The sequence below is a fragment of the Lepidochelys olivacea genome, assembly GCF_965140295.1.
Source record: "Lepidochelys olivacea isolate rLepOli2 genome assembly, chromosome: 12".
NCBI classification, from domain to species: Eukaryota; Metazoa; Chordata; order Testudines; family Cheloniidae; genus Lepidochelys; species Lepidochelys olivacea.
Genome location: NC_140422.1, coordinates 42,751,750 through 42,779,134, shown reverse-complemented (window position 1 = coordinate 42,779,134; position 27,385 = coordinate 42,751,750). Strand labels below are relative to the sequence as shown.

The 27,385-nt window shown below is 52.7% G+C and overlaps 1 protein-coding gene across 1 annotated transcript; it reads left to right on the top strand.

Moving 5' to 3' along the window:
- On the top strand, positions 1-27,385 carry DHX38 (DEAH-box helicase 38). Its single transcript, XM_084644451.1, has 27 exons — positions 1-99; positions 4,402-4,767; positions 5,479-5,666; positions 5,822-5,932; positions 6,389-6,560; positions 7,508-7,626; positions 7,774-7,850; positions 8,662-8,817; positions 10,562-10,723; positions 11,808-11,915; positions 21,869-21,981; positions 22,069-22,206; positions 22,533-22,719; positions 22,803-22,988; positions 23,315-23,455; positions 23,608-23,718; positions 23,849-23,965; positions 24,208-24,315; positions 24,428-24,540; positions 25,052-25,260; positions 25,361-25,515; positions 25,609-25,764; positions 25,860-25,994; positions 26,078-26,203; positions 26,427-26,522; positions 26,767-26,888; positions 27,104-27,385. Exons 2-27 carry the CDS (start codon positions 4,445-4,447, stop codon positions 27,186-27,188), a joined length of 3,714 nt encoding a protein of 1,237 aa, XP_084500577.1. The 5' UTR covers positions 1-99; positions 4,402-4,444; the 3' UTR covers positions 27,189-27,385.

Here is a 27,385-nt window from a genome sequence, read left to right as displayed (position 1 = left end):
GGGCATTGTGGGACGGGAATGGCGGCGCTCACTGAGCGCTGAGGCGGCTGCGGAACGGGCGTCGAGGAGACGCGCGGCGGGGCTGGGGGGGGCCGAGAGGTGAGAGGCCGCGGGCGGCGGGGGCGGGCGGGCGCTGTGGTCGGTTCTCGGGGCTCCAAGGGCCGCGCCCAGGAGCCCGTCAGCCGCTCGCTCCCGCGCCGGCCTGGCCGGTTAACGGCGGGCCCGTCCTGGGGTCCCTCGGAGCGTCCCCGCGGTGCCAGGAGCCGCTGCCCCCCGGCGCGGGCGGCCCGGGACCAGCCTCGCGGCTCCTGGGGGCCGGCCGGCCGGCGCCGGGGGCTTGCGCGCAGCGCGGCTCGGGGTGTCCCCGGCGGAGCAGCGCCTCTGCCCAGAGGGAGAGGGCGGTGGGCACGGCCGCGCAAAGCAAAGCCATACAACGCGAGCTAGCGCCGGCGCTTATCGGCGCTTGCCGCCCTGCCCTGCCCCGCCCCGCCACAGGGGCCCCCCGCAAGGAGCTGCTGGCCTCACCAGAACAGGGCTGCAGCCGCTCCTGGACCGCTGCCAGTCCAGAGGGAAGGCTCCAGGCGGCGTTGTCTTTGTTGGCAGGCAGGGTGATCCGGTGGCATAACGTTGCTTTTCACCTTCAAGTGGTTTTGATGGGTTTGTGTTGCCTTTGGTGGTTTCCATTGACTGACGTGGGAGGGGGCAGGTGAGGACAGCGGAACCTTGCACTACATGAGTGGGCCGCCACTGCGACTGCGATTTCCTGGTGACCGCCTTTTACTCCAAGGCTATAGGGCGAAGTTTTCAATATAGCTACATTATTCCTTAACTATTACACACAGATGCATGTCTTAGGCTATGTCTACACTGCCACTTACGTCAGCAACATTTATGTTGCTCAGGGGTGTGAATATGCCACCCCGTGGGTGACCTAAATTATGCCAGCATAAGTGCTAGTATGCACAGCTGCTCCCAGGGGGTGGTTTAATTATGTCGACAAGAGACCTGTGCCACTGTAAGGTCTCTAGTGTTAATATAGCCTTGTGATTGAGTATCAATAAATGAATACCTTGAAAGCGTGTATTTGGTGTACGCTGTGGGGTTGTAGCTGTGTTGATCCTGGGATATGGGAGAAACAAGGAGAGTGAGGTAATATCTTTTATTGGACCAAGCTTTTGAGCCACAAAGTGCTTCAGGTCTGGGAAGGTTATTCTGAGGCCTTGTCTACACTGCCACTTTACAGCGCTGCAACTTTCTCACTCAAGGATGTGAAACCTCCCCCCCCCCCCCGCCCCGAGCATTGCAAGTTTCAGCACTGTAAAGTGGTAGTGTAGATAGGGCCCTAGTTGGTGTGTCTGTGGGGAGCCTACTGATGATGATGAGTTTCATGAGACGGTGGGTTGTTTGAAGGCAAGAAAAGGGGGCTCCTGGGTTACTGCAAAGGTGTTAACAGGTCACTTCACTTAGAATGGTTTCTTACAATGTGTTAACTACTTACCCTGAGTGTATAGCTAGCATAAGTAGTTAACACATTCTAAGAAACCATTCTAACACCTTTGCAGTAACCCAGGAGCCCCCTTTTCTTGCCTTCAAACAACCCACCATCTCATGAAACTCATCATCAGTAGGCTCCCCACAGACCCACCAACTAGGGCCCTATCTACACTGCCACTTTACAGCGCTGCAACTTTCTCGTTCAGGGGTGTGAAAAAACACACCCCTGAGTGCTTCAAGTTTCAGCACTGTAAAGTGGTGGTGTAGAGAGTGCACCAGCGCTGGGTTCTACTCCCTTTGTGGAGGTGCTGTGACTACACAGCCACTAGTGAAGACATACCTTCAGGGTGGCATTAGACCCTGCCACAACAACACATGCAAAACCTGCAGACATACCTCCATAGCTACTACGATCAGTACTACTCACAACACGCCTTCCTAGAGCCATGGTCCTACACATGCTTATTGCAACATTTGGGGTACCTCATCCATGTGTGTGAAGCAAGGCAATCACTATGCTCTCGAATGAACTCTCAGGAAAAATAACAGACAAAACCAGCATACCAATCATGGGAGAACACTTTTCACAAAACAGGTTTCAGAGTAACAGCCGTGTTAGTCTGTATTCGCAAAAAGAAAAGGAGTACTTGTGGCACCTTAGAGACTAACCAGTTTATTAGAGCATAAGCTTTCGTGAGCTACAGCTCACTTCATCAGATGCATATCGTGGAAACAGTTTTCTTTTCACAAAACAGTCACTCCATATCTTACCACTCAGTCCTCATCCTCAAAGGAAACCTGCACACCTCCTTCAAAAGACAAGCCTGGGGCTTAAATTCATAACTGCATGACACCAAAAATTAGGGTCTTGATAAAGATCCTGGATTTGTGGCGTATTACAACACTCTGTAACCCACTAACACCCCCCCCCCTTTTTTTTGGGTCCTATTACTGCAAAGGTGTTAATGGGTTACTTCACCTTGAATGGTCTTTTGCCATGTGTTAACTACTTAACTTAAACAATCTGTGACAGAAGAGCTCTGTGGCTAGAAAGCTTGTCTCTCTCACCAACAGAAGTTGGTCCAATAAGATTTTGCCTCACCCACTCGTCTCTGTATTAGGTATAGTGAGTTTGTTAGGTCTGAAACAGGAGTTGCTTGTAAAGAACAGTGAAGCTTTTGCATGTTTGCATCAATGGGCTGCTGTATCACAGGGGCCTGAGGGTCCCTAAGGGTGTAACTTGTACCCAGGAGAGCCCAGTCTGGGAGTGAGGTGGGGGGCCTGGGCTGAGCTTGTGGGCTCAAGACACGGACCCAGTAGCTTGGGCTGGGCAGAGCAGCAAGGCTAGGGTGGCGGGCAGTGAGTGGGTCCAGCTGGGCCCCAGGAACCTCTTGCTCACTGGAGCCAGGCTGGTCTATGGGGCGATTTATGCTGCATCTGGGGTAAGGGCTGGCAGAGGTTTTGAACGGAGCATGCCAAATGGGCGCTGCTCTTTATCCCTCACAATACAAGAGCAAGGCATGTTCAGTGACATTGCACGTTTAAAACTGATAAAAAGGGAAATATGCTTTAGCCTATGTATAATTAGCTTCTGGAACCCATGGCCACAAGATATCACCGATGCCAGTATTTTGGTAGCGTTTAATAAAGGACTGGGCATCTGTATCATGAATGAGAATATCCAGTTTTGCATTAGGATGAAAAGAGAATCATAGAATCATAGAATATCAGGGTTGGAAGGGACCTCAGGAGGTCATCTAGTCCAACCCCCTGCTCAAAGCAGGACCAATCCCCAACTAAATCATCCCAGCCAGGGCTTTGTCAAGCCTGACCTTAAAAACTTCTAAGGAAGGAGATTCTACCACCTCCCTAGGTAACGCATTCCAGTGTTTCACCACCCTCCTAGTGAAAAAGTTTTTCCTAATATCCAACCTAAACCTCCCCCACTGCAACTTGAGACCATTACTCCTTGTCCTGTCATCTTCTACCACTGAGAATAGTCTAGAACCATCCTCTTTGGAACCCCCTTTCAGGTAGTTGAAAGCAGCTATCAAATCCCCCCTCATTCTTTTCTGCAGACTAAACAATCCAGTTCCCTCAGCCTCTCCTCATAAATCATGTGTTCCAGACCGCTAATCATTTTTATTGCCCTTTGCTGGACTCTCTCCAATTTTACCCAAGAGGGGTACAATTCCTTCTCTTCTAGAGCATAAAGCACCTGTCTAATTTATGGGGTTTTTCTGATGGGCAAATTATTCCATAACTACACACTCAACATTTCATGCACCTTTTCTCTGAAGCTGCTGGTGGTACAGGCCACTGTCTGAGGCAGGAGCCTGGACTAGATGGGTCCCAGCTCCAATCTAATCTGGCCAGCCTTGTGTTCCTAAAGGATTGCTTTGTATAGAGAATGTTTTAGGATGCCAGAAGGAGGTCAGTTTATCCAGACATTGAGCTTAGAAAAGATGTGGAGTAGGGTGGGGAAGGCTGATGTTTTTTTCTAAGAATGTGGGGGGCCTTTTTTCTTGAAATTGAAAGGGCTTTTACCCATGAGGTAGTCTATTGCTGAGATGAACTCTCTGGGGGTTTGGCTTTTGAAAGGAGACCTGGCTCCTAGGTTGTCAGCCTGACAGTGTAAACGTTCCTAGTGTAGTGTCTTGCGGCTTTGAACTTCTTCAGCGCTGATCCAGAAATGATTGATTCTTCTTCCACTCAAGGGAAATTGGAACTCTGAGCTCCTCCATCATGTCTTCTGGGGAAGTGAGAGGCTTGCTTTTTTGGGAGAGAGCAGTGCAGGGAGCCCCATGTATGCCCCCTTCCTCCTCTCGTTAGTTAATCAGAAGCCCAACCCCATGAATCTCAACAACCTTGTCTCCTCATACCAGTGCCTGATTGTGTTCCTTTCAGAGAGCCCCAGGGAATAGACTGCTTGGACCACAAGATCCTAGCGATGGAGGATGTCCCTGTGGACACTTCGATGCACCGGCTGGAAGGAGCTGATCTGGAGACACAGGTTGGAGGCTTGATCATCAAGAAGAAAAGTGCCTGCAGTGAGCAGCATGTCTTCAAAGCTCCAGCCCCCCGCACCTCACTGCTGGGATTGGACTTGCTGGCTGCACAGAAACGCAGGGAGCGAGAGGAGAAGGAAGACACAGAGGACAAGAAGAAGTCCAAAGTCTCTTCCTACAAAGATTGGGAGGAGTCCAAAGATGATTTGGGAGGCTCTGAGGAGGAGGGGAGCGACAGGACCAGCAGGAACAGCCGGCAGGACAGGTGAAGATGCTGGCACGAGGTGTAAGGGGGGTTTATGGCCTCTCCCATCCCTTGGGTGGCTGCCATGTCCTCCTTTTCAGGAAGGGGCTTGGAGTGAGTGCCTGAAGGCAACTGGGCTGATTCATGGAGCTAGTTGTTGTGCTGGATCCAGGGCACACAGGAGAGAAACTGTGGGCCCTAAGCACCTGGGGAGAGGAGAGACTGAGGATTTCTCTGGGCTGGGAGCTGTTGGAGGGCTGAACTCTGCTAGACAGAGGTCTGGAGGCTTCCCCAAGTGAAGGGCCTTGGGTGGAGACAAGTCTGGTTGCCACATACATATCTCAGAGAAGGAGCCAGGTGTTCCTTGGCAAGACCTTGTCCAAGCCCCCTTGGGGGTGTTTCCTCCTCGTTCCTGGTAACATTTTGTCTTAGCTACTGAGGCTTGTGCCTTCCCCCTGGGGTCTGCTGAGGCCAGCTGGAGGGAGGCAGTGGGCTCCCTTAAAGTTGCCCTATGGGTAGAGGGTAGGAACAGGCCTGCCAAGCTGGGAGCAAAGGGAACTTGTGGGCAGGCTGCCATGCTCAGCTCTTTGGCACAGGTTCCAGTTGCACACTCCTTGCCAGGCTAGTAGTGAATGAGGCCAGGCTCCTGCATGACATGTCAGGGAGCAGTGGGGGCTGCAGGCAGAGTCACAGTACGTTCCTGACCCTGCTGAACTGCCCTTTGCCCCTCAGGCATTACCGCTCTGCCCATGTGGAGACGCCGTCCCACACTGGGGGGGTCAGTGAGGAGTTCTGGGAGCGCAGCCGGCAGCGGGAGCGGGAACGGCGAGAGCATGGCGTCTATGCCTCCTCCAAGGAGGAGAAGGAGCACAAGCGGGGGCGCAATAGAGAGCGGGACCACGACCGCAAACGGGACCGAGGTAACTGTCCTGGAGACCTTCATGATTGCTGACACAGGCTCTGGGACCCTGGCTTTGGCTGCTCTGAATCCCAGGGCATGGTCCTGAATCTGGGGTGTGATGGGCTCCGGAGGCTGTTCACACCCTGCATGTCTGACTTGGCACTCTGTTCGCAGAGGAGCGGGACAGGAGCCGTCATAGCAGCAGCCGGTCAGAGAAGGATGGCTCATCAGAGAGGGGCAGCAGCAGGAGGGGTGAACCAGAGAGCCCCAGACACCGACCGAAGGGTAGGAGCAGCTGTCCTTCCTACAGTGCTCTTCCACAGGAGCTGGCAGGAGGCATGCGCTACTCTTGAGGGGCTCTGGCTCCTTCACAAGGAGAGAGCTGAGTGAAAGTCCCCAGCTGAAGAGGCCCATGACTAGTGAACTGCCTCATATCTACAGCCTTCCCTGGGAGTGAGACTGGGGTGCTAGGGGGCCCTGGGGTGATCTTTGAGCCTGCGCCCCGGGAGCATAGTTGCAAGTCTGCGTGGCTGGTATGGGGAGCTGTGGCAGTCATTCCCTGGGGGCATGTCTCCTTAGACTATCTGGGTCGGCTCATAGAAAGCCCAGTGTGAGTTGGTAAACATCTAAGAGGGCCCCCTTGCTGTACTCCTTGTTGGAAGGTCCCAGGCCTTGGCTGCAGCTTGGCAGGGGCCTAGGTTGGCTCAGCATGAGGCATCAGACCCAGTTTCCTTTCCCCAGATGCAGCCACGCCATCTCGCTCGAGCTGGGAGGAAGAGGACAGTGGCTATAGCAGCTCACGGCGCTCGCAGTGGGAGTCGCCTTCCCCTACGCCTTCCTATAGGGACTCTGAGCGCGACCGCAGCCATCGAGCATCCTCCGCTCGTGATGCAGACAGGAGGGACCGGGACAGGTAGTGGGATGGAGGGGCAGGGCCTAGCGGGGTGCCTGAGAGGTAGCTTGAGGGGGCTGCGCTCCCTGGTGATGCTGCAAGGGTCTAAGTTCTCTCTAAGCTGTGCTACTGTGTGGCTGCACAGCTGCCTATTAAGCCTCACACTGGGGCTCAGGGCTGTGGTGGGGAGAGATGTCTCGCCCCCAGCACGGACCTGTGCACCTCCCTGCTGGCCCCAGCGCAGACCTTCCCTGGACTTGCCGCAGCTGGGGGAGAGGAGTGGCCCCCCTCCCCCCGGCTCAGCCCCGTCGAAGCTTCCACGGCTGAGGAGAGGCACCTCTCTCCCGTCCCGGAGGTGCTGGGGGGAGAGTCCTTTCTCCCCACTGCAGCCCTGGGGCAGCCTGCACCCCCACCCCCTCATCTCTGGTCCCACCCCAGAGCCCACACTCCTCAGCCCTCTGCCCCAGCCCTGAACCCCTAATCACCAGCCCCACCCCAGAGCCTGCACCCCCAGCCAGAGCCCTCATCCCCGCATCCCAATCCTCTGCCCCAGCTCTGAGCCCCTGCTTCACACCAAATCCCTCGTCCCCGGCCCCACCCCAGATCCTGCACCCCCAGCCAGAGCCCTCGGCCCCGCATCCCAACCCTCTGCTCCAGCCCTGAGCCCCCTCCTCTACCCTGAACCCCTCATCCCCAGCCCCACCGCAGAGCCCGTACCCTCAACTGGAGCCCTCGCCTCCTCCCCCACATCCCAACCCTTTGCCCCAGCCCTGGCCCCCTCCCACACTCTGAACCCCTTGGCTCACCTCCATATTGGTGGACATAACACAATTCATTCTGCACATGGACATAAAAAATTAGAGGAAACACTGGTGGTGGTATGTGGCTTGTGAGCCATAGGTTGCAGTTCCCGTCTGGCGAATCCATGAGGCTGGCCAGACATTCCTGTCCTGCTTCTGTCTTTGCAGGTCAGTGAAGAACAAGTACCCAGATGAGACACCGCTGCCCACCCCTTCCTACAAATACAATGAATGGGCTGATGACCGGCGGCACCTGGGGGCCACTCCACGGCTATCCAGGGGCAAAGGTGTGGCAGAGGAGAGACCAGACTACCTGGCCCCTCCTCCATCACTGAGACTAGCACAGGGGCTGGCTTCCTTGGGGCCTCCTGGCTGAGAAGCAGGGGGCGAGGGCTGGTGAGGGCCTGTGCTGACCAGATTGTTCCTTCCTCCAGGGAGGCGTGAAGATGCAGAAGAGGGTATTTCCTTTGAGACGGAGGAGGAGCGGCAGCAGTGGGAGGACGACCAGCGGGTAAGAGCTTCTTGGGCGTATCGGTGTGCGGCCTGGAGGCTGTGAGCCAGGGTCTGGTCACAAGGCATGTGGGCGGTGGAAATGGCAGGAGGGCTCTTCTGTACCTTAACTTGCTGGGATGAGGCTTGCGGAGCAGAGCGCGCACAGCCTGGGCCTGAGGCGCACCAAGGCAGGCAGAACCACGTAGGGGTCTGTGGGGCCCCAGTGTGTCTGGTGGAGGAGGCTCAGCAGGGTGTGGGTGCTTGGTCTGGGATTGCTGTACATGGATGCTGGGTGATGGGAAAGGGTCCCTCTGTGTGGGGGTTGGGGAGAAGAGAAGACCCATTTGGGGGTCAGGGATGGGATCTCTTGGGAGTTGGTGGGCTCAGTGCAGGGTCCCTGTGTTGGGGGCTGGGTGGCTCAGTGGAGGGCAGGGTTGGAGGGTGAGGCTCAGTGTGGGATCCCATGGATGCAGGGGGTCCGTTTGTGGAGATTGGACTCTCGGTTCCCAGAATGCTGTCTGCACACTTTTCTGGATCCTGTTCTGAGCTGTTGGCTCCCCTAAGTGGTGAGACTGAGTATGGCTGCTCTCCACTGCAGACAAAGCCCCCCAACTATTGTTAGCTTGGGGCAGCCCCCCCTCTGAGCAGGCCTGATCAGCACCTCTGGGAAGTGAGCCAGGCCCCAGAGTCCTGCATGTCAGGGCACTTCTCCTCTGGGAGTTTGGTAGCAGGCTGAGTGTGCAGCCCACCTGAGCTCCGTCTCTGGCCATTCTCACCCTGCCTTCCCCATCTCTCTCCTTCCCACCTCCGTGCCTGCCCCCATCTCTCAGCAAGCCGACCGGGACTGGTACATGATGGACGAGGGTTACGACGAGTTCCACAACCCCTTGGCCTACTCATCTGAGGAGTATGTGAAGAAGCGGGAGCAGCACCTGCACAAGCAGAAGCAGAAGCGCATCTCTGCGCAGCGGAGGCAGATCAATGAGGCAGGAGCGCAAGGCGGGGCCAGGCCCCTGTGAACATTCAGGGCACTTTCCACCCCAGGGATTCCTGTATTACTGGAGGGTGGGGCTTGGGGATGACAGGTCCTGCAGATCAGGAGGGTGGAGGGAATAGAAGGTGACTTTGGGATGGCCTAGCATGGGCGAGGGACACAAAAGAAGCTTCTGGCTTTGGGGAGTACGATGGAGCCATGCTCCATCGCTCTGGTGTCACCCCCCACCCCTGGTGTGGGGATGGACAGTGGGAGCTGTGGCCCTGTCCTGAGTCTGGGTGTCCCAGTGCTCCAGATGTACCTGGTGTGGAGGGCCCTAGCTACTGTCACTTGGAGGCTGGGGTTAGGACTAGAGTGATGGGTCCCCTGTCCCCTGCAAGCACACCCAACTCCTGAGGGAATTCTGCGACAAAAAGTTAAAAATTCTGTGCACAATGTTTTAAAATTCTGCAAATTTTGTCAAAAAATAGATGTGGAGGCTCCAGTATGGCAGTGGGGAGCATGGGTGACTGGCTGCACAGAGGTGGGAGATCACCCTGCAGCTCCCCTTTGCCCATCTGGGACAGGGACGTGGCGTGAGGCTCCACTGAATCTTGACACCCCACAAGGTCAGGACCTGCTGCAGAGGTCCATGTCCCTGGGGAGGGTTGCGGGGTGATCTCTCACCTCTGTCATTTTTCTGTGGGGAAGCAAAGAAATCTGTGTGGGACATGAATTCTGCAGCTGCCCAGTGGCACAGAATTCTCCCAGGAGTAACACCCAGGTGTTGCCTTAGCACACTGGCTAGTTGTGTATCCGGACTCCCTGCAACGTCCTGAGCTTTGGAGTGATCCAGAGGTAGCATGCCTGTCATACAGCACACAATGACGAGAGACTCCCCCCTGGGGAAACAGTCCTACAGCCCAGCCTGCCTCCCTTGCAGCCACTCAACTGTAATGTTCCCCACCCTTCTGGCTCCCCCTCCCGATGGGGCCCCTGGTTGTCTTCTCTTCCTAGAGCTGTGCGCACTGACGCCATGATCTCCCCCTTAGTGATCTCTCAGCTGGGCAGGGCAGATGGAATGCTGCTAATCTTCCCTCCCAATCAGCCCGCCAGCTCCTCAAGCAGTTTTGTGGCTTGTCCTTTGAATGGGCTTGGCCTGTTGATATTTTCTGTTACTGTGGTGATCAGATCTGAACATTGCATTGCCAGTGCCATCTTCCTAGCCCTCTCTGGAGGGGGTGCTTCCCTCTGTGCTTGCGGGCCAGAGACCTCTGCAAATGCAGCCCCAAAGGCACTCTTTGTAGATGGGTTGCGTTGCAGTCGGACCTGGCTTCCAGCCGACAACCCGCTTCCAGGGGAGTCTCCGCTAGCATTTCTCCCAGAGCGATTGGCCCGGCTAAGCCCCATGTCCCCAGCCCACCAGGTACGCATTGTATCTGTCATCAGCCTGCTGAGAGGGCTAAAATTCACTATGTCCAGACCAATGTCTGCCCCTGCAGCCCCTCCACGTCACTGTCTTACTGTCCTGGAGCTGCTCTGTGACTCTCTCACAGTAGGATAGCCATACAAGTCAGAGTGAGGAAGGTGGATGTCCTGTTGTTCTTTGTGGGTGAGGAAGGGGGCTGCAGCTTAGATGTGAGGAATCTGTTCTCCATCTGTGAGTGTGGCAGGCTGATGAGGGAAGCTAGGTTATTGTGCCCACCCCACAAGCTGGAGCGGGGTCTGTGACCCTGCTGCCTGTGTTTCTCCTTCAGGACAATGAGCGTTGGGAGACCAATCGCATGCTGACGAGCGGGGTGGTCCATCGGCTAGAAGTGGATGAGGACTTTGAGGAAGATAACGCAGCCAAAGTGCACCTGCTGGTACACAACCTGGTGCCCCCATTTTTGGATGGGAGGATCGTCTTCACCAAGCAGGTGGGGGCTCTTCTGGGGGAGAGCCACTAGCCACTGCAAGGAAGCTCAGGCCTTGTCTACACTACAAAGTTTTGTCGGCAAAAGTTATGCGTCTAATTGAAGCTGCTGTTGCATGTCCACACTAGCTCCTTGTGTCAGCAGAGCGCATCCACACGAACAGCTCTTGCGTTGACACAGAGAGCAGTGCACTGTGGTAGCTATCCCACTGTGCAGCTGGCCACCCCCGGTACTTTGGGAAGGGTTTGCAGTGCCTCATGAATCAGGTACAGCATCACATGATGCAGGTTTCTCAATCCCATCCTTCCAGGGGCATCCTAGTAGATTGTCAGCCGTTTTTTCAAGGGAAGTGAGTGTGTGTGTGTGGGGCAGGGAGGGAGAGGAGAGGAGAGTGGTGTGTCTGGGGCGTGGGAGACAGCAGGCTGACTGACCTATCCTGAGGCCGGGGGAGGGGGATGCCCCCCCCGCATGTCAGCTTCCTCTGCTTGGCACAGGAATCTCTCCTAAAGCAGCCAACTCTGCCTGCCTGCCTGCCTTCCTGGGTTCTCCCCCAGCCTCCTCTGCTGCCAGGAGCAGCACCCTGAGCGGCTCTGTGAGCTCTCCCTGCGGAGCAATCTCACAGCAGCACAGCCGGCTCTCCTCTCCCTCCCGCAGTGCAGGGCAGAAAAGGAGCACGCCACGAAATGATTTGCTTTTTGTTCCCCAAAAAGCTGGGCTGTCAGATACTTCTCGGAGCTTTGAAAGGGGAAGGGCGCATGCCTGCAGGGCAGCAGAGATCAAAACCGTGAGCAGAACGGTCATGGCAGGCATTTTGGAATACTGGTGGAAGCCAGTTCTGTTGACAAACAAACAGCAGTGTCTATACTGATACTTTGTCCCTTTAACTTTGCCACAAAAACTTTATGCCTCTTGTTGTGGTTTTATTTTGTCGGCAAAGCAGCAGAGTTTTGCCACCAAAAGTAGCTTTGTGCCTCCTCCCCTGTTGTGTCAGCAAAAGCTGCCTTTTGCGGACAAAACTTTGTAGTGTAGACAAGGCCTCAGTCAGTGCTGATTTGGAACCTCTTCTTCTCTTGCCCCTCCCCTCCAGCCAGAGCCAGTCATCCCGGTCAAGGATGCCACTTCGGATTTGGCAATTATCGCCCGCAAAGGCAGCCAGCTGGTGCGCAAACACAGGGAACAGAAGGAACGCAAGAAGGTAGGTGCCGGGCGTGGCTGCTATCTCCTGGGGGTGGGGTGATCTGTTTTACTGTCTGTGCCTAGGTGCCCCAGTCATGGACCAGCCCCCACTGTGCTAGGCGCTGCACAAACACAGAACCCACAGATGGTCCCTGCCCCTAAACGTAAGGCAAACGACGGTCTATAAACAGGCCAGTGGGGAATCCAAGGAATCTGTGACACAGTGCTGGTCTGCAGGATAGGCTCTGTTCTCGGTACTCCAGCAGCCTAGCCACTGTCCAGTTATTTGTAGGCATCATGGCAAAGGAGGGGGCAAGATTGCATTTGTCAAGGCCAGAGACACAGTCAAGACACCCGACGAGCCGAGCCGAGAGTTTCAGCAGTGTAATGAATAAGAAGGGCTGTACGCTAGAGATTTTATGCAAAGAGAACCTCTACCATTTAGACATAGCCCAGAGGTGAGGACCTGGAGAAAGGTACGAGTCGAAGATGACTCCCAGGTTACAGGCCTGAATGTCAGGCAGGATGGTAGGGTTGTTCACAGCGATCAAGAAAGAAGGCGGGGGTAGGAGCTCGGTTTTAGCCATGTAGAGTTTGAGCTGATAGCTAGACACCCACGAAGAGATGTCAGTGAGACAGCCCGAGATTTTAGTTTGGACAGACAGAGATGGGTCTCGGGTTGAGAGGTAGCTCTGTGAGACATCCGCATAGAGATGATAGTTGATGCAATTGAGATTACCCAGAGAGGCGAGAAGGGGCCACAGAGCCTCCTGGAACCCCCATGGAAAGCTGGAGACAGGATGAGGAGAATTCTCTGAAGAACGTGCTAATAGAGTGTTTAGAGTGGTAGGGAAAGAACTAGGAGAGAACAGAGTCATGGAAGCCAGTGGAGGACAAGATTTCAAGAAGAGCATGGTCAATGGTGTCAGCAGCTGATAGGTCAAGGAGGATGAGGATGGAGTACTGGCTCTGAGCTTTGCCTAGGAAGAGGTCACTAGAGACTTCGCTGAGAGTGGTTTCAGTGGTGTGCAAAGGGCAGAAGCTGAGTTGGAGAAGGTCTAGGATGGAACTGGAGGAGAGGAACTCCAGACAGTGATCGTAGACAGCATGGTCAATGAGCTTAGAGAGGAAAGGGAGATGAGGCGGTGGTTGGGGTCAAGGGTGGGTTTTTAAGATGTAATCGACTACAGCGTGCTTGTGTTGTGAGGGGGAAAGAGCCAGAGGAGAGCGAGAAGTTAAGTTGAAGAGTAAGGGAGAGGATGGAGAGTGGGAGCAAGGAAGATCAGGAGATGGGTTGGGGTCAGTGGAGGTAGAGAAGGAGAACAGACGAGAAACTTGAGAAACCACTGCGTCTGTGACCGGGGAGAAGGTGGTGAGAGCTGGGGGGAAGGAGTGGGAAGGGAAGGTGAGCTGAAGGGAGGGGAAGATCACATGTTGTATTTTGCCAGTTTTTCTCTTGGAAGAAATTGGTGCCGAGAGAGGAGGGGGATGGAAGGAGGGTTTGAGGAGCAAGTCAAGTGGTGAAAAGGGGCTGGCATTGTTGGTGCGGGATTCAATTCAGCAGGAGAAGTAGAGTTGTTCAGATAGGAAGATGGCAGAATGGAAGGAGGAGATTACGCATTTGGAATGGAGGGGATCAGCCCAGCCATGGAATTTCCACCCGAGACGCTCTGCAGCATGAGAGCCGGAATGGAGGAAGTGGCTGTTGTGGCTGATCCATTGCTGGGAGGTGGCAGGGTAGATCTGGTGATGGGAGAGAGGGACAAGAGAGTCGAGAATGGAGGAGAATGAATCATGGAGACACTCCGCAAGGATATCCATGGAAGAGAGAGAGGGCTGAGAGCAGACAAGAAGTCAGTGCTGATGGACTGGAAATCATGGAAAGACCAAGTAACAGTTTGAGGTGGGACTGATGGGTGATGCTGAGCAGAGAACAGGGGAGGGTTGGAGAGTGGGGGCTTCAACAGCCAGAGAGAGCAGTGCTTGGTGGAGACCAGATCAAGGGGATGACCCTTTTGATGCATAGCAGAGTTGAACCAGGGCAAATAAAAAGGTGAAGGCCGGCTGGTGGGGACTCAGCCTCCTGTCGCTGCTTTCCTCCTCCAGCGCCTGCAGCGAAGGAGACCCCTATGTCCACGGGAATTGCATTAATAGATTCTAAAGGCAGAAGGGACCCTGTGACTTTAGTCTGGCCTCCTGTATAACACCAGCGGTAGCGCTTCCCTGAAATAATTCTGGTTTGAACTAGAGCAGGGCTTCTCAAACTTCATTATACTGCGACCCCTTTCTGACAACAAAAATTACTGTGTGACCCCAGTCTGAGCCCACCCTGGGCAGGGGGGCCAGAGCCAAAGCCCAAGCCCCACCACCCGAGGTGTGTGTGTGGGCGGCAAAGCCATAGCCCAAGGGCTTGTAACCCTGAGCCCCTCCATCAAGGGCTGTGAAGTCCTGAGGATTGGGCTTTGGCCCCAGGCAGTGGGGCTTGGGCGTGGGCTTTGGCCCTGGGCCCCAGCAAGTCTAACGCCAGCCCTGGCAACCCCATTAAAATGGGGTCTTGATCTACTTTGGGGTCCCGACCCACAGTTTGAGAACCACTGAACTAGAGCATAGCTTTTAGGAAAACATCCAATCTTAATTTAAAAATTGCCAGTGATGTAGAATTCACTACAGCCCTTGATAAATTATTCCATTTTTTAACCGTCACTGGTAAAAATTTATGTCTTTCTTCCAGTCTGAATTTGTCTAGCTTCAACTTCCAACCATTGGATCATGTTATACCTTTTTCTGCAAGATTGAAGAGCCTGTTATCAAATATTTTTCACCATGTGATCAAGTCACTTCGTTATACTGCTCTTTGTTAAGTTAGATTGAGCTCCTTGACTCTATCACTGTAAGGCAGGTTTTCCAATCCTTTAATCAGTCTCATGGCTCTTCTCTGAACCCTCTCCAATTTATCAACATCCTTCTTGAACCGTGGACACCAGAACTGGAAACAGTATTTCAGTAATGGTCACAAAAGTACCAAATACAGAAGTAATATAATCTCCCTTCTACTGAATATTCCCATTCATACGTCCCAGGATCGCATTAACCCTTTTGGCCACTGCGTCACACTGGGAGCTCATCTTCAGCAGATCCAGCCACCATGACCTCAAGTCCTTTTCAAAGTCAGTGCAACTGGCCTGCATTCTTTGTTCCTGGGTGTATTGCCTTACATTTGGCATCTTGAAACACACTTTGTTTGCTGTGCCCAGTTTACCAAGCAGTCCAGTGTGCTCTGTATTAGTGGCTTGTCCTCGTCGTTATTTACCACTCCCCAAATCTTTGTGTTATCTGCAAATGTTATCAGTGAGTTTGTTTTCTTCCAGGTCCTTGATGAAAGATGTTAAATAGCCTAGGGCCAAGAACCAATCCCTATTGGACTGCACGAGAAAGGCAACCACTCAGTGATTCCCTGTTTACAGTTATATTTTGAGACCTGTCATTTAGCCAGTGGTTCATCCATTTAATGTGTGCCATGGTGATTCTGTGTATTAGTTTTTTAATCAAAATGTTGTGTGGGCCCCAGTCAAATGCCTTACAGAAGTCTAAAAAGAATCTTTCTTCTTTTCGTGGCCTCCCGCTGTGTAGGGTGTCCATCAGGTTCCGGCGTTTATTTCAGCCTTGTGCTGGTCTGTTCAAGGTGAAATTATGGACTTGGCTCCTTTCTCTAGGGTTCTGTGAAATGTTTCTCTAGGTCCCTGTCTTTTTCTCCATATCATTGTGGTGAAGGTCATGTTGGTGGCATCCTTAAAGTGTGTCCAAAATGTGTCTGCCGTTGTCGTCATAGCATATTTGATGCTTTAGACTGGTTTGCTCTACTTAGTTTCTGATGTTGCAAGCAATTCTTTCCAATGATCTTTGAAGATCTTCTGCAGACATTTACTTTGGAATGAGTTGATCTTACTGATTTCTGTTGTAGACTGCCATGACTCTGCTCCGTAAAGGAGGACAGACATGATAATGTTAAAAATTAAGATTTTTGTGTCAGTGCCAATCAGCTACTCTTCCATATCTTTTTCGGTTTATGAAAGTTGTTTGCTGCTTTTGATAGTCGCTGCTTGACATCTAGCATACGTCACCATCATTGCACATCTCGCTCTTCGTCTATTCTGAGGGTTACTTTTGGGACATTGATAGCTATATACTTTCTCTTCCTCTTGTTGATGAACAAACCAACTTGTTTTTGCTGTGTCTGCTAAAAGCTGGGTGGTGCTTTGTTTGTCCATAAAATTCTTCAGTTTCCTTCCTTCCGTTACTTTCCTCATGAAATAATCAATGACTAGTGCAAACAATAGTGAACATAAGAACAACCATACTGGGTCAGACCAAAGGTCCCTCTAGACCAGTGTCCTGTCTTCTGACAGTGGCCAATGCCTGGTGCCTCAGAGGGAATGAACAGAATAGGTAATCATCAAGTGATCCATCTCCTGTCGCCAATTCTCAGCTTCTGGAAAACAGGCTAGGGACACCATCCCTGCCCATCCTGGCTAATAGCCATTGATGGACCTATCGTCCATGAACTTACCGATTTCTTTTTTGAACCCTGTTATAGTCTTGGCCTTCACAACATCCTCTGGCAAGCAGTTCCACAGGTTGACTGTGCGTTGTGTGAAAAAATACTTCCTTTTGTTTGTTTTAAACCTGCTGTCTATTAATTTCTTTTGGTGACCCCTAGTTCTTGTGTTATGAGAAGGAGTAAATAACACTTCCTTATATACTTTCTCCACACCAGTCATGATTTCATAGACCTCAATCATATGCCCCTTTAGTCGTCTTTTTTCCAAGCTGAAAAGTCCCAGTCTTATTAATTTCTCCTCATATTGCAGAGCTCCATAACCCTAATAATTTTTGTTGCCCTTTTCCGAACCTTTTCCAGTTCCAATAGGTCTTTTTTGAGATGGGGCGACCACATCTGCACGCAGTATTCAAAGTAGGCATACCATGGATTTATATAGAGGCAGTATGATATTTTCTGTCTTATTATCTATCCCTTTCTTAATGATGCCCAACATTCTGTTTGCTATTTTGACGGCCGCTGCACACTGAGTGGATGTTTTCAGAGAACTATCCACAATGACTCCAAGATCTTTTTTGAGTGGTAACAGCTAATTTAGACCCCATCATTTCATATGTATAGTTAGGATTATGTTTTCCAGTGTGCATTACTTTGCATTTATCAACATTGAATTTCATCTGCCATTTTGTTGCCCAGTCACTCAGTTTTGAGAGATTGTTTAGTAGCTTTTCACAGTCTGCCTGGGACTTAACTATCATGAGTAGTTTTGTATCATCTGCAGATTTTGCCACCTCACTGTTTACCCCTTTTTCAGATCATTTATGAATATGTTGAATAGGACTGGTCCCAGTACAGACCCCTCGGGGACACCACTGTTTACCGCAGTCCATTTTGAAAACTGACCATTTATTCCTACTCTTTGTTTCCTATCTTTTAACCAGTTCTCAGTCCATGAGAGGACCTTCCCTTTTATCCCATAACTGCTTACTTTGCTTAATAGCCTTTGGTGAGGGACCTTGTCAAAGGCTTTCTGGACATCTCAGTACACTATATCCACTGGATCCCCCTTGTCCTTGTTGAACCCCTCAAAGAATTCTAGTAGACTGGTGAAGCATGATTACCCTTTACAAAAACCATGTTGATTCTTCCCCAACAAATTATGTTCATCTCTGTGTCTGACAATTTTGTTCTTTACTATAGTTTCAACAAATTTGCCTGGTACTGAATTTAGGCTTACCGGCCTGTAATTGCCGGGATCACCTCTGGAGCCATTTTTAAAAATTGGCATCACATCAGCTATCCTCCAGTCATCTGATAAAGAAGCTGATTTAAATGATAGGTTACAGACTACAGTTAGTAGTCCTGCAATTTCACATTTGAGTTCCTTAACAACTCTTGGGTGAGTGCCTCTGGTCCTGGTGATTTATTACTGTTTAATTTATCAATTTGTTCCAAATCCTCCTCTAATGACACCTCCATCTGGGACAGTTCCTCAGATCTATCAGCTAAAAAGAATGGCTCAGGTTTAGGAATCTCCCTCATTCTCAGCTGTGAAGACCGATGCAAAGAATCCATTTAGTTTCTCCGCGATGGCCTTATTGGCCTTGAGTGTTCCTTTAGCATCTTGATTGTCCAGTGGCCCCACTGGTTGTTTAGCAGGCTTCCTGCTTCTGATCTACTTAAAATTTTTTTTGCTATTACTTTTTGAGTCTTCGGCTAACTGTTCTTCAAAATCTGTTTTGGCCTTCCTAATTATATTTTTATACTTCACTTGCCAGAGTTTATGCTCCTTTCTATTTTCCTCACTAGGATTTAACTTCCACTTTTTAAAGGATGCCTTTTTGTGTCTCACTGCTTCTTTTACTTTGTTGTTTAGCCATGGTGACACTTTTTGGGTTCTCTCACTGTGTTTTTTAATTTGCAGTGTACATTTAAGTTGAGCCTCTATTACGGTGTCTTTAAAACGTTTCCATGCAGCCTGCAGGGATTTCACTTTTGGCGCTGTACCTTTTAATTTCTGTTTAACTGACCACCTCATTTTTGTGTAGTTCCTTTCTGCAATTAAATGCTACAGTGTTGGGCCGCTGTGGTGTTTTTCCCCGCCACAGGGATGTTAAATTTAATTATATTATAGTCACTATTACCAAGCGGTCCAGCTATATTCACCTCTTGGACCAGTTCCTGTGCTCCACTTAGGACTAAATCAAGAATTGCCTCTCCTCTTGTGGGTTCTAGGACTAGCCGCTCCAAGAAGCAGTCATTTAAGATGTCAGGAAACTTTATCTCTGCATCCCATCCTGAGGTGACATGTACCCAGTCAATATGGGGACAGTTGAAATCCCCCATTATTATTGAGTTTTTTATTTTAATAGCCTCTCTGATCTCCCTGAGCATTTCACAGTCACTATCACCATCCTGGTCAGGTGGTTGGTAATATATCCCTACTGCTATATTCTTATTATTCAAGCATAGAATTACTATCCATAGAGATTCTGTGGTACAATTTGGTTCATTTAAGATTTTTACTTCATTTGATTCTGTGCTTTTTTTCACATATAGTGCCACTCCCACACCAGCACAACCTGTTCTGTCCTTCTGATATATTTTGTATCCTGGTATTACTGTGTCCCACTGATTATCCTCATTCCATCGCCTTTCTGTGATGCCTATTATATCAATATCCTCATTTAATACTCGGCACTCCTAGTTCACCCATCTTATTATTTAGACTTCTAGCATTGGTATATAAGCACTTTAAAAACGTGTCACGTTTTAGCTGTCTGCCATTACATGATGTAATTGAATGAGACTTTTTTTCATTTGACTGTTTCTCATCAGATCCTACCTGTATTTTATCATCTTCCATAGTCTCCTCCTTACGAGGACATAGAGAATTTCCATTAGTAGTTCCTCCCCTAAGGGATGTCTCTGTCCAAACCACGTGCTCCTCTGCCCCTGTCGGCTTTCCCCCAGCCCTTAGTTTAAAAACTGCTCTGCAACCTTTTTAATGTTAACTGCCAGCAATCTGGTTCCATTTTGGTTTAGGTGGAGCCCATCCTTCCTGTATAGGCTCCCCCTTTCCCAGAAGTTTCCCCAGTTCCTAATAAATCTAAACCCCTCCTCCCTACACCATCATCTCATCCATGCTTTGAGACCCTGCAGTTCTGCCTGTCTACCTGGCCCTGCGCGTGGAACTGGAAGCATTTCAGACAATGCTACCGTGGAGGTCCTGGACTTTAATCTCTTACCTAGTAGCCTAAATTTGGCCTCCAGGACCTCTCTTCTATCCCTCCCTATGGTACCTACATGTACCATGACCACGGGCTCCTCCCCAGCACTACACATAAGTCTATCTAGATGTCTCAAGTGGGGACACAGAACTCCCTTACGTTATTCAGTTGTCACTGCAAGTCATTGGCTGATGTTGTCACCGTCTCCAACAGCAAATTCTAATAATAAGAATAATACATCAACAGCACAGTTACCAACAAACTTGTAATCTCATAAATTTGATATCAAGTTAGTTTGACAGGATCTATTTTCCACAAACCTATGTTAATTGGCATTAATTGCATTACTCTCCTTTAATTCTTTATTAATGGAGTCCTGTGTCAGCTTCCATGTTGTCTTGCCCAGCATTGACATCAGGCTGACAAGCCTGTCTTTACCCGCGTCGTCCTATTTACCTTTTCTAAATATTGGCATGACCTACACTTTTTTCCGGTCTTATGGAACTTCCCCAGTGTTCCAAGAGTAACATCCCAGCAGCTCCTTGACCAATTCTTTTAAAACTCTGGACCTGCAAGTTATCTGGACCTGCTGATTGTAAAATGTCCTTACTATAGTAGGTGCAGTTTAACATCCGCCTGTGTTCCTACTGGGGTGAAAAGTGTTGCATCAGCATATGGTATGACTGATGGTATGATTACATCATCTGTTTTTTCCCTAAATACAGAACAGCGATATTTATTGAACTTTGTCTGCCTTTTCTGCATTGTTGACAAATCTACCTTTTCCATCCAGTAATGGACCAATAGTGTTGTTAGGATCTTTTTTGTTCTTAATTTACTTTAAAAGGCTTCATAGAATCATAGGATGGGAATGGACCTCAAGAGGTCTTTTAGTCCAGTTCCCTGAACTCAAGGCAGGACTAAGTTATTATCTAGACCATCACTGACAGGTGTTTGTCTAACCAGCTCTTAAAAATCTCCAGTGACGGAGATTCCAAGACCTCCCCGGGCAATTTATTCCAGTGCTTAGCCACCCTGACAGGAATTTTTTCCTAATGTCCAACCTAAACCTCCCTTGCTGCAAGTTAAGACCATTGCTGTTTGTCCTATTCTCAGAGGTTAAGAAGAACAATTTTTCTTTCCCCTCCTTGTAACAGCCTTTTTTGTGCTTGAAAACTGTTATCTCCCCTCTCAGTCTCTCTTTTCCAGACTAAACAAACCCAGTCTTTTTTCAGTCTTCCCTCATAGGTCATGTTTTTGAGACCTTTAATCATTTTTGTTGCTCTTTTCTGGACTTTCCCCAATTTGTCCACATCTTTCCTGAAATGTGGCGCCTAGAATGGGACACAGTAACTCCAGTTGAGGCCTAATCAGCACGGTGTTGAGTGGAAGAATTACTTCTCGTGTCTTGCTTACAACACTCCTGCTAATACATCCCAAAATGATGTTTGTTTTTAGTTTTTTTGCACCCGTGTTACACTGTTGACTTATATTTAGCTTGTGATTCACTGTGGCCCTAGATCCCTTTCCATAGTACTCCTTCCTAGGCAGTCGTTTCCCATTTTGTATGTGTGCAAATAATTGTTCCTTCCTAAGTGGAGTACTTTGCATTTGTCCTTATTGAATTTCATTCTGTAAACATCATCTTTCTTCCATTTGTTTATATCTATATATAAAAATGTATTTATTTTTCATAGCTGCATTCACTTTCCCTCTAAGCTAGGTTGTTTTTTAACCAGTGCAGCCTTCTCGATTGTGGTTTTTTGGGCCTCTAGAGTGAATTGGAGAGGATCCCATTGTTACTCTGTGTGCATGAGGGAGATGTTAAGGATTTGAGTCAAGATCCAGTGGGTGGAAGATGAAGATGGACAGATTCAGTCTAGAAATAAGGCATGAATTTTTAATAGTGAGAGGAATTAACTGTAGGAACAAGTTGCCAAGGGATGTGGTGGATTCCCCAGCACTTGAAATCTTTAAATCAAGATTGGTGTCTGCCTAAAAACAAATCTGCTCTAGTTCACCCAGAAGCTATGGGCTTGATGCTTCAGGAGTCATGAGTGAGGTTCCAGACTAGATGGTCACAATGTCTGACTACGAATGTCCCATCTGGGATGTGACTGCAGAGGGTTGGGCTCTCTTTCTCTGCTCTTTTGGTGAGCTGGCACTTTGCTCTCTGCCTTTCAGGCTCAGCACAAGCACTGGGAGCTGGCTGGCACCAAACTGGGAGACATTATGGGCATCAAGAAAGAGGAGGAGCCGGACCAGACTCTGACAGAAGATGGCAAGGTGGATTACAGGTAGGCGTCTGCTTGGTGGGGTTCTGAGCCTGGGACTTGGGTGAGGTCCATGGAGTCACACACTCAGGGGCTGCCGTGTCTCCCCAGGACAGAGCAGAAGTTTGCTGATCACATGAAGGAGAAGAGCGAGGCCAGCAGCGAGTTTGCTAAGAAGAAGTCGATTGTGGAGCAGAGGCAGTATCTGCCCATCTTTGCTGTGCAGCAGGAGCTGCTCACCATCATCAGGTACTGCTGCTAGCCCCTCCCGCCCTCCCGGGCAGCTTCTCTTAGGTAGAGAGGCAAAGCCAGATGGGTTGTCAGCTCCTGTACAGCTCCTGGGTGGAGCCCAATAACTTGTCTGACTGAAGCATCTTCCAGAGAGGCCTCCAGCCTTGACTGGAAGGCATCAGGAGATGGGGACCCTGCTGCTTTCCCCTGCTCCCCCTCCCTCCCTCCCTCAGGCAGGTCTCTGCACTGGGGGGGTCCTTCGGCTGTGGGAGCGGGCTGCGCAGATCATATGCTGGAGCAGGGAGAGAAGCCCGCTGCTGAGAGACCTTTCTGCTCTTCCCTAGGGATAACAGCATTGTCATTGTGGTGGGGGAGACTGGGAGTGGCAAGACCACCCAGCTGACCCAGTACCTACATGAGGACGGCTACACCGACTACGGCATGATCGGCTGCACCCAGCCCCGCAGAGTGGCTGCCATGTCAGTAGCCAAGCGGGTCAGCGAGGAGATGGGCGTGAGCCTGGGAGAGGAGGTGAGTCTGGCCAGGCCCCGGGGTAGCCCTGCTGGACTGCTGGTGAGGTGTGCTGTGCAGGTGCTGACTTCTCCCCTCTCCAGGTGGGCTATGCCATCCGCTTTGAGGACTGCACGTCCGAGAACACGGTCATCAAGTACATGACGGACGGGATCCTGCTGCGGGAGTCCCTGCGCGAGGCCGACCTAGACCACTACAGCGCCATCATCATGGATGAGGCACACGAGCGCTCGCTCAACACGGACGTGCTGTTCGGCCTGCTGCGGGAGGTTGGTGCACCTGAGGTTGGGGCGGGACGTGGGATGGTCTAGGGGCAGCAGAGACACAGGCCAGAGCCTGGCTGCTGGTAGCACCGATTGGATGCTCTGCTGGGACTTAAGGAGGGAAGGGTAGGGAGATGAAGGCTCTGGGGCAGGGGGAGTGAACTGTGCCCTTTGCAGAGGGGGGAGGGAGTCAGCACAGTACCCTGCCCTCGCGGTGTTGAGGGTAGGGGGAGGAGTGGCCTGGGTCCTGTCCCCTGCTGCAGTGTCTGGGGACAGGGCCCAGTGCCTGCCTGGGCCCTGCCCCGTGCTGCCCTTGCAGTCTCTCTCTCCAGGTGGTGGCGCGGCGTGCGGACCTGAAGCTCATTGTCACCTCGGCCACCATGGACGCAGAGAAGTTTGCCTCTTTCTTTGGGAACGTTCCCATCTTCCACATTCCTGGCCGCACCTTCCCTGTCGATGTCCTCTTCAGCAAGGTGCCCGGGGCGGGTGTGGGAGGAGAGGGGGTCTGGGCAGGTCTGGCTGCGCAGGGAGCGGAGGTGGATGTTCTGTGTGATGGCTCCTGTGCACGGGGGGGAGTTGGGGTGTGGGCAGCCAGGCCCCCCTTGAACTCCTCTCTGCTTTTCAGACCCCGCAGGAGGACTACGTGGAGGCTGCGGTGAAGCAGACCCTGCAGGTGCATCTGTCTGGGGCCCCTGGAGACATCCTCATCTTCATGCCAGGCCAGGAAGACATTGAGGTGACCTCAGTGTGCCTGTAATGCTAGGCACCTCCCCTCCCTGGGACCTGGAGGCACTAGGCACTCCTTCTCCCCCTCACCCCCCGGCCCTTGTGCCTTTGCTTGCTTTCACTCCCCTCTCTGTCCCCAGGTGGCCTCGGAGCAGATCGTGGAGCATCTGGAGGAATTGGAAAAGGCCCCAGCTCTGGCTGTGCTGCCCATCTACTCTCAGCTGCCCTCTGACCTGCAGGCCAAGATCTTCCAGAAGGTAGCATGTGGCAGGGTCTCCTGGGGGAGGGGAGCAGTGGCTGTTGGGCATGGGACTGGCCAGGGCAGGGCCTGCTGTGTGGGGGGCACCTGATGTCTGACTGCAAAAGGTAAAAGCCAGGGACCTGCCACTCCCTGTCGGGCGCTGATCCTGGCACTCCTTGTCTGCATCCCTGGGGGCACTGTCAGTTGGGGGCTGAGGGCTGCCAGCCCCTCACAGCGCTGACATCTGGTGTGTTGCAGGCTCCGGACGGTGTCAGGAAATGCATTGTCGCTACCAACATTGCGGAGACCTCGCTGACTGTGGATGGCATCATGTTTGTCATCGACTCCGGCTACTGCAAACTGAAGGTGAGGTGAGGGCTGATGGCGTTGCCCTCTCCCTGGAGCTGCTGCATAGCTGCCTTTTGGGCCCTGCTCTGCACCCCCCACCTGTCTCACTGCTCCTTGCCTGCCCCGCCAGGTCTTCAACCCCCGTATAGGGATGGATGCCCTGCAGATCTACCCCATCAGCCAAGCCAATGCCAACCAGAGGTCGGGTCGTGCTGGCCGGACGGGCCCAGGTCAGTGCTTCAGGTAGGTGCCTCACTGCAGTATTAACCCCTTGGGTGCTGAGCTGTGGACACAGCAGCTGCTTCCCCTCGGTTGGCTTGACTCTAGCGGCTCCGTGGGAAGGGTCCTGGAGCTCAGAGAAGAAGGGAAGTCTGAACTGTGTGGCCAGGGCTCCCCTGTCAGCTCCCAGTCCTCAGCCCAAAGTGCCCCAGCTTGGAGGGGATGCTCCCATGTCAGGGGTCTCCCAACTGCACCACGGAGAGCAGCATGTCCAGATCCAGCTGCCTTGGCCCCTCGGCTGCAGCGATGGCATCTCCTTGTGTACCCAGCCCCTCCTGCTGTGTTGCTGGGGGTGTGTGCAGGGTCTGCTCCCTACCCCAAAGCAGGGCAAGCTGGAGCTGCAGCGACTGTGCCCAGGATCCCTGCTCTAGAGGAGCTGCCCTGGCTCGCTGTGGCTGAGCTCAGTGAGGAAATGGAGCCATCTGAGGGGCTGGCTGGGGAGGAGGGAATGGCACTCATGGCCTCGGTTCCCCAGGCTGTACACCCAGAGCGCCTACAAGAATGAGCTGCTGACCACCACGGTGCCTGAGATCCAGCGGACCAACCTGGCCAACGTGGTGCTCCTGCTCAAGTCTCTGGGCGTGCAGGACCTGCTGCAGTTCCACTTCATGGACCCGCCCCCTGAGGACAACATGCTGAACTCCATGTACCAGCTGTGGATCTTGGGAGCCATGGACAACACAGGTGAGGAGGGAGGGGAGTGCTGGGGGATTCGGGGGGTGGGTGGGTGGGTAGGGGGCGCTGGGAGCTTGACTTGGTACCAGCTCCTGTGTTGCTCTGGCAGGTGGCCTGACCTCAACGGGGCGCCTGATGGTGGAGTTCCCGCTGGACCCGGCGCTCTCCAAGATGCTCATTGTCTCCTGTGACATGGGCTGCAGCTCCGAGATCCTGCTCATCGTCTCCATGCTCTCTGTGCCCGCCATCTTTTACCGGCCCAAGGTGCGTGCCTCTCCTCTCCTCTCCTCGTGTGTGGGCTGGGGGGGCTAATCCCTGCCCTCCGGCTCTAACCCTGCGCCCCCTGCTCCCATCTAGGGCCGGGAGGAAGAGAGCGACCAAGTGCGGGAGAAGTTTGCTGTTCCGGAGAGCGATCACCTGACCTACCTAAATGTTTACTTGCAGTGGAAGAACAACAGCTACTCCATGCTGTGGTGTAACCAGCACTTCATCCACGCCAAGGCCATGAGGAAGGTGGGGCTGTGCTGGGAGGCCAGGGCCTGGAGGGGGCAGAGGGTGGGGCCTCCAATGTGGGTGGGCAGGTCTCTGACGGGCATGTGCTGTTGCAGGTGCGGGAGGTGCGTGCCCAGCTGAAGGATATCATGGTGCAGCAGCGCATGAGCCTGGCATCCTGCGGCTCAGACTGGGACGTGGTCAGGAAGTGCATCTGTGCCGCGTACTTCCACCAGGCTGCCAAGCTGAAGGTGAAGGGTGGGGTGTGCAGGGTGCAGGCTGAGGGAGGAGCAGGGTACCGCCTGGGGCTGTGCTAACTCGATTCTTTCCACAGGGCATCGGGGAGTATGTGAACATCCGCACTGGCATGCCCTGCCACCTGCACCCCACCAGCTCTCTCTTTGGTATGGGCTACACTCCAGACTACATCGTGTATCACGAGCTGGTCATGACCACCAAGGTGAGCGGGCAGTGCGCTCCCTGCTGGCGAGCGAGATGTTCTCAGAGGGGGTGGGTTGGGGCCTGGCCCTCCACAGGAGCTCTGCCGTCCATTGTGCCCATTAGTGCTGGGCTGAAGGCTCTTGGTGTCCTGGGAGGCAGGCAGGGCCGTGTGGCAGCGGTACCTGGGAAGGGGAGGATGGGACCCCTGTGGCTGGCCTTGCCCTTGCTCTTTCTCTCCCCAGGAGTACATGCAGTGTGTCACGTCCGTGGATGGAGAGTGGCTAGCGGAGCTGGGACCCATGTTCTACAGCATCAAGCATGCGGGGAAGTCGCGTCAGGTAAGGCTCCTCCCAGGGGTGCAGGCCAGTAGCTCTGCAAAGCAGGGTGGGGGACTCCCCCTGGGAACAACCTCCTTGGAGACTGGGCTTTGCCCACAGCCAAGCTGATGCTGCCTGCTTTGTGCCCAGCTATGCCCACACCCCTGCAGGCCTGGGGAGCGGCGCAGGGCACCCAGCTAGGCAGGATTGGGCATAGGCCTCTCCCCTTCCCAACTCTGAGCCCTTTCCCTTGCTGCTGTTGCAGGAGAACCGACGTCGGGCCAAGGAGGAGGTGTCTGCCATGGAGGAGGAGATGGCTCTGGCTGAAGAGCAGCTGCGAGCACGCCGGGAAGAGCAGGAGCGGCGCAACCCACTGGGCAGCGTGAGGTGGGTGCTGGGCATGGTAGCAGGGGCTGTCCCCAAAGGGCTGCATGTGGATTGTTCTCTCCTGTGGGCCACTGGGGTCCTAGGGGGATAATGACTTTGCTGCGAGTAGCCCCTGAGTGGGGAAGGAGCAGGTCCAGCGCTGGGGCTTCGGGCCTAGCTGGCAGGGTTCTGAGCTCTCCGGCCCCATGGCTAATGGCCCTTGCTCTCCCTCGCAGGTCTTTGAAGATCTATACTCCGGGGCGAAAGGAGCAGGGGGAGCCTATGACGCCACGCCGCACTCCTGCCCGCTTCGGCCTGTGAGCAGGCGCTTCCCTGTGCTGGCCTGGGGCTGATGGATTCCTTGCGGGGAGCTGGCTCTGGCTGGGCTGTTCCCCGCTGTGTGTAAATGTGACTCTGGGGTGCTGGGGCCCTGCCCTGCCCTGCCATCTCCACACACCTTGGCACTGTTTGCTACAGAGGAGAAATAATTTTATTTGTATAAATGTTGGTGGCCGCCA

Coding starts and splice junctions, on each gene's coding strand:
- DHX38 (XM_084644451.1), top strand. CDS start 4,445: ATGGAGGATGTCCCTGTGGACACTTCGATGCACCGGCTGGAAGGAGCT. Junction 10,724..11,807: donor GGATCGTCTTCACCAAGCAG/GTGGGGGCTCTT, acceptor CCTCCCCTCCAG/CCAGAGCCAGTCATCCCGGT. Junction 26,889..27,103: donor AACCCACTGGGCAGCGTGAG/GTGGGTGCTGGG, acceptor TCTCCCTCGCAG/GTCTTTGAAGATCTATACTC.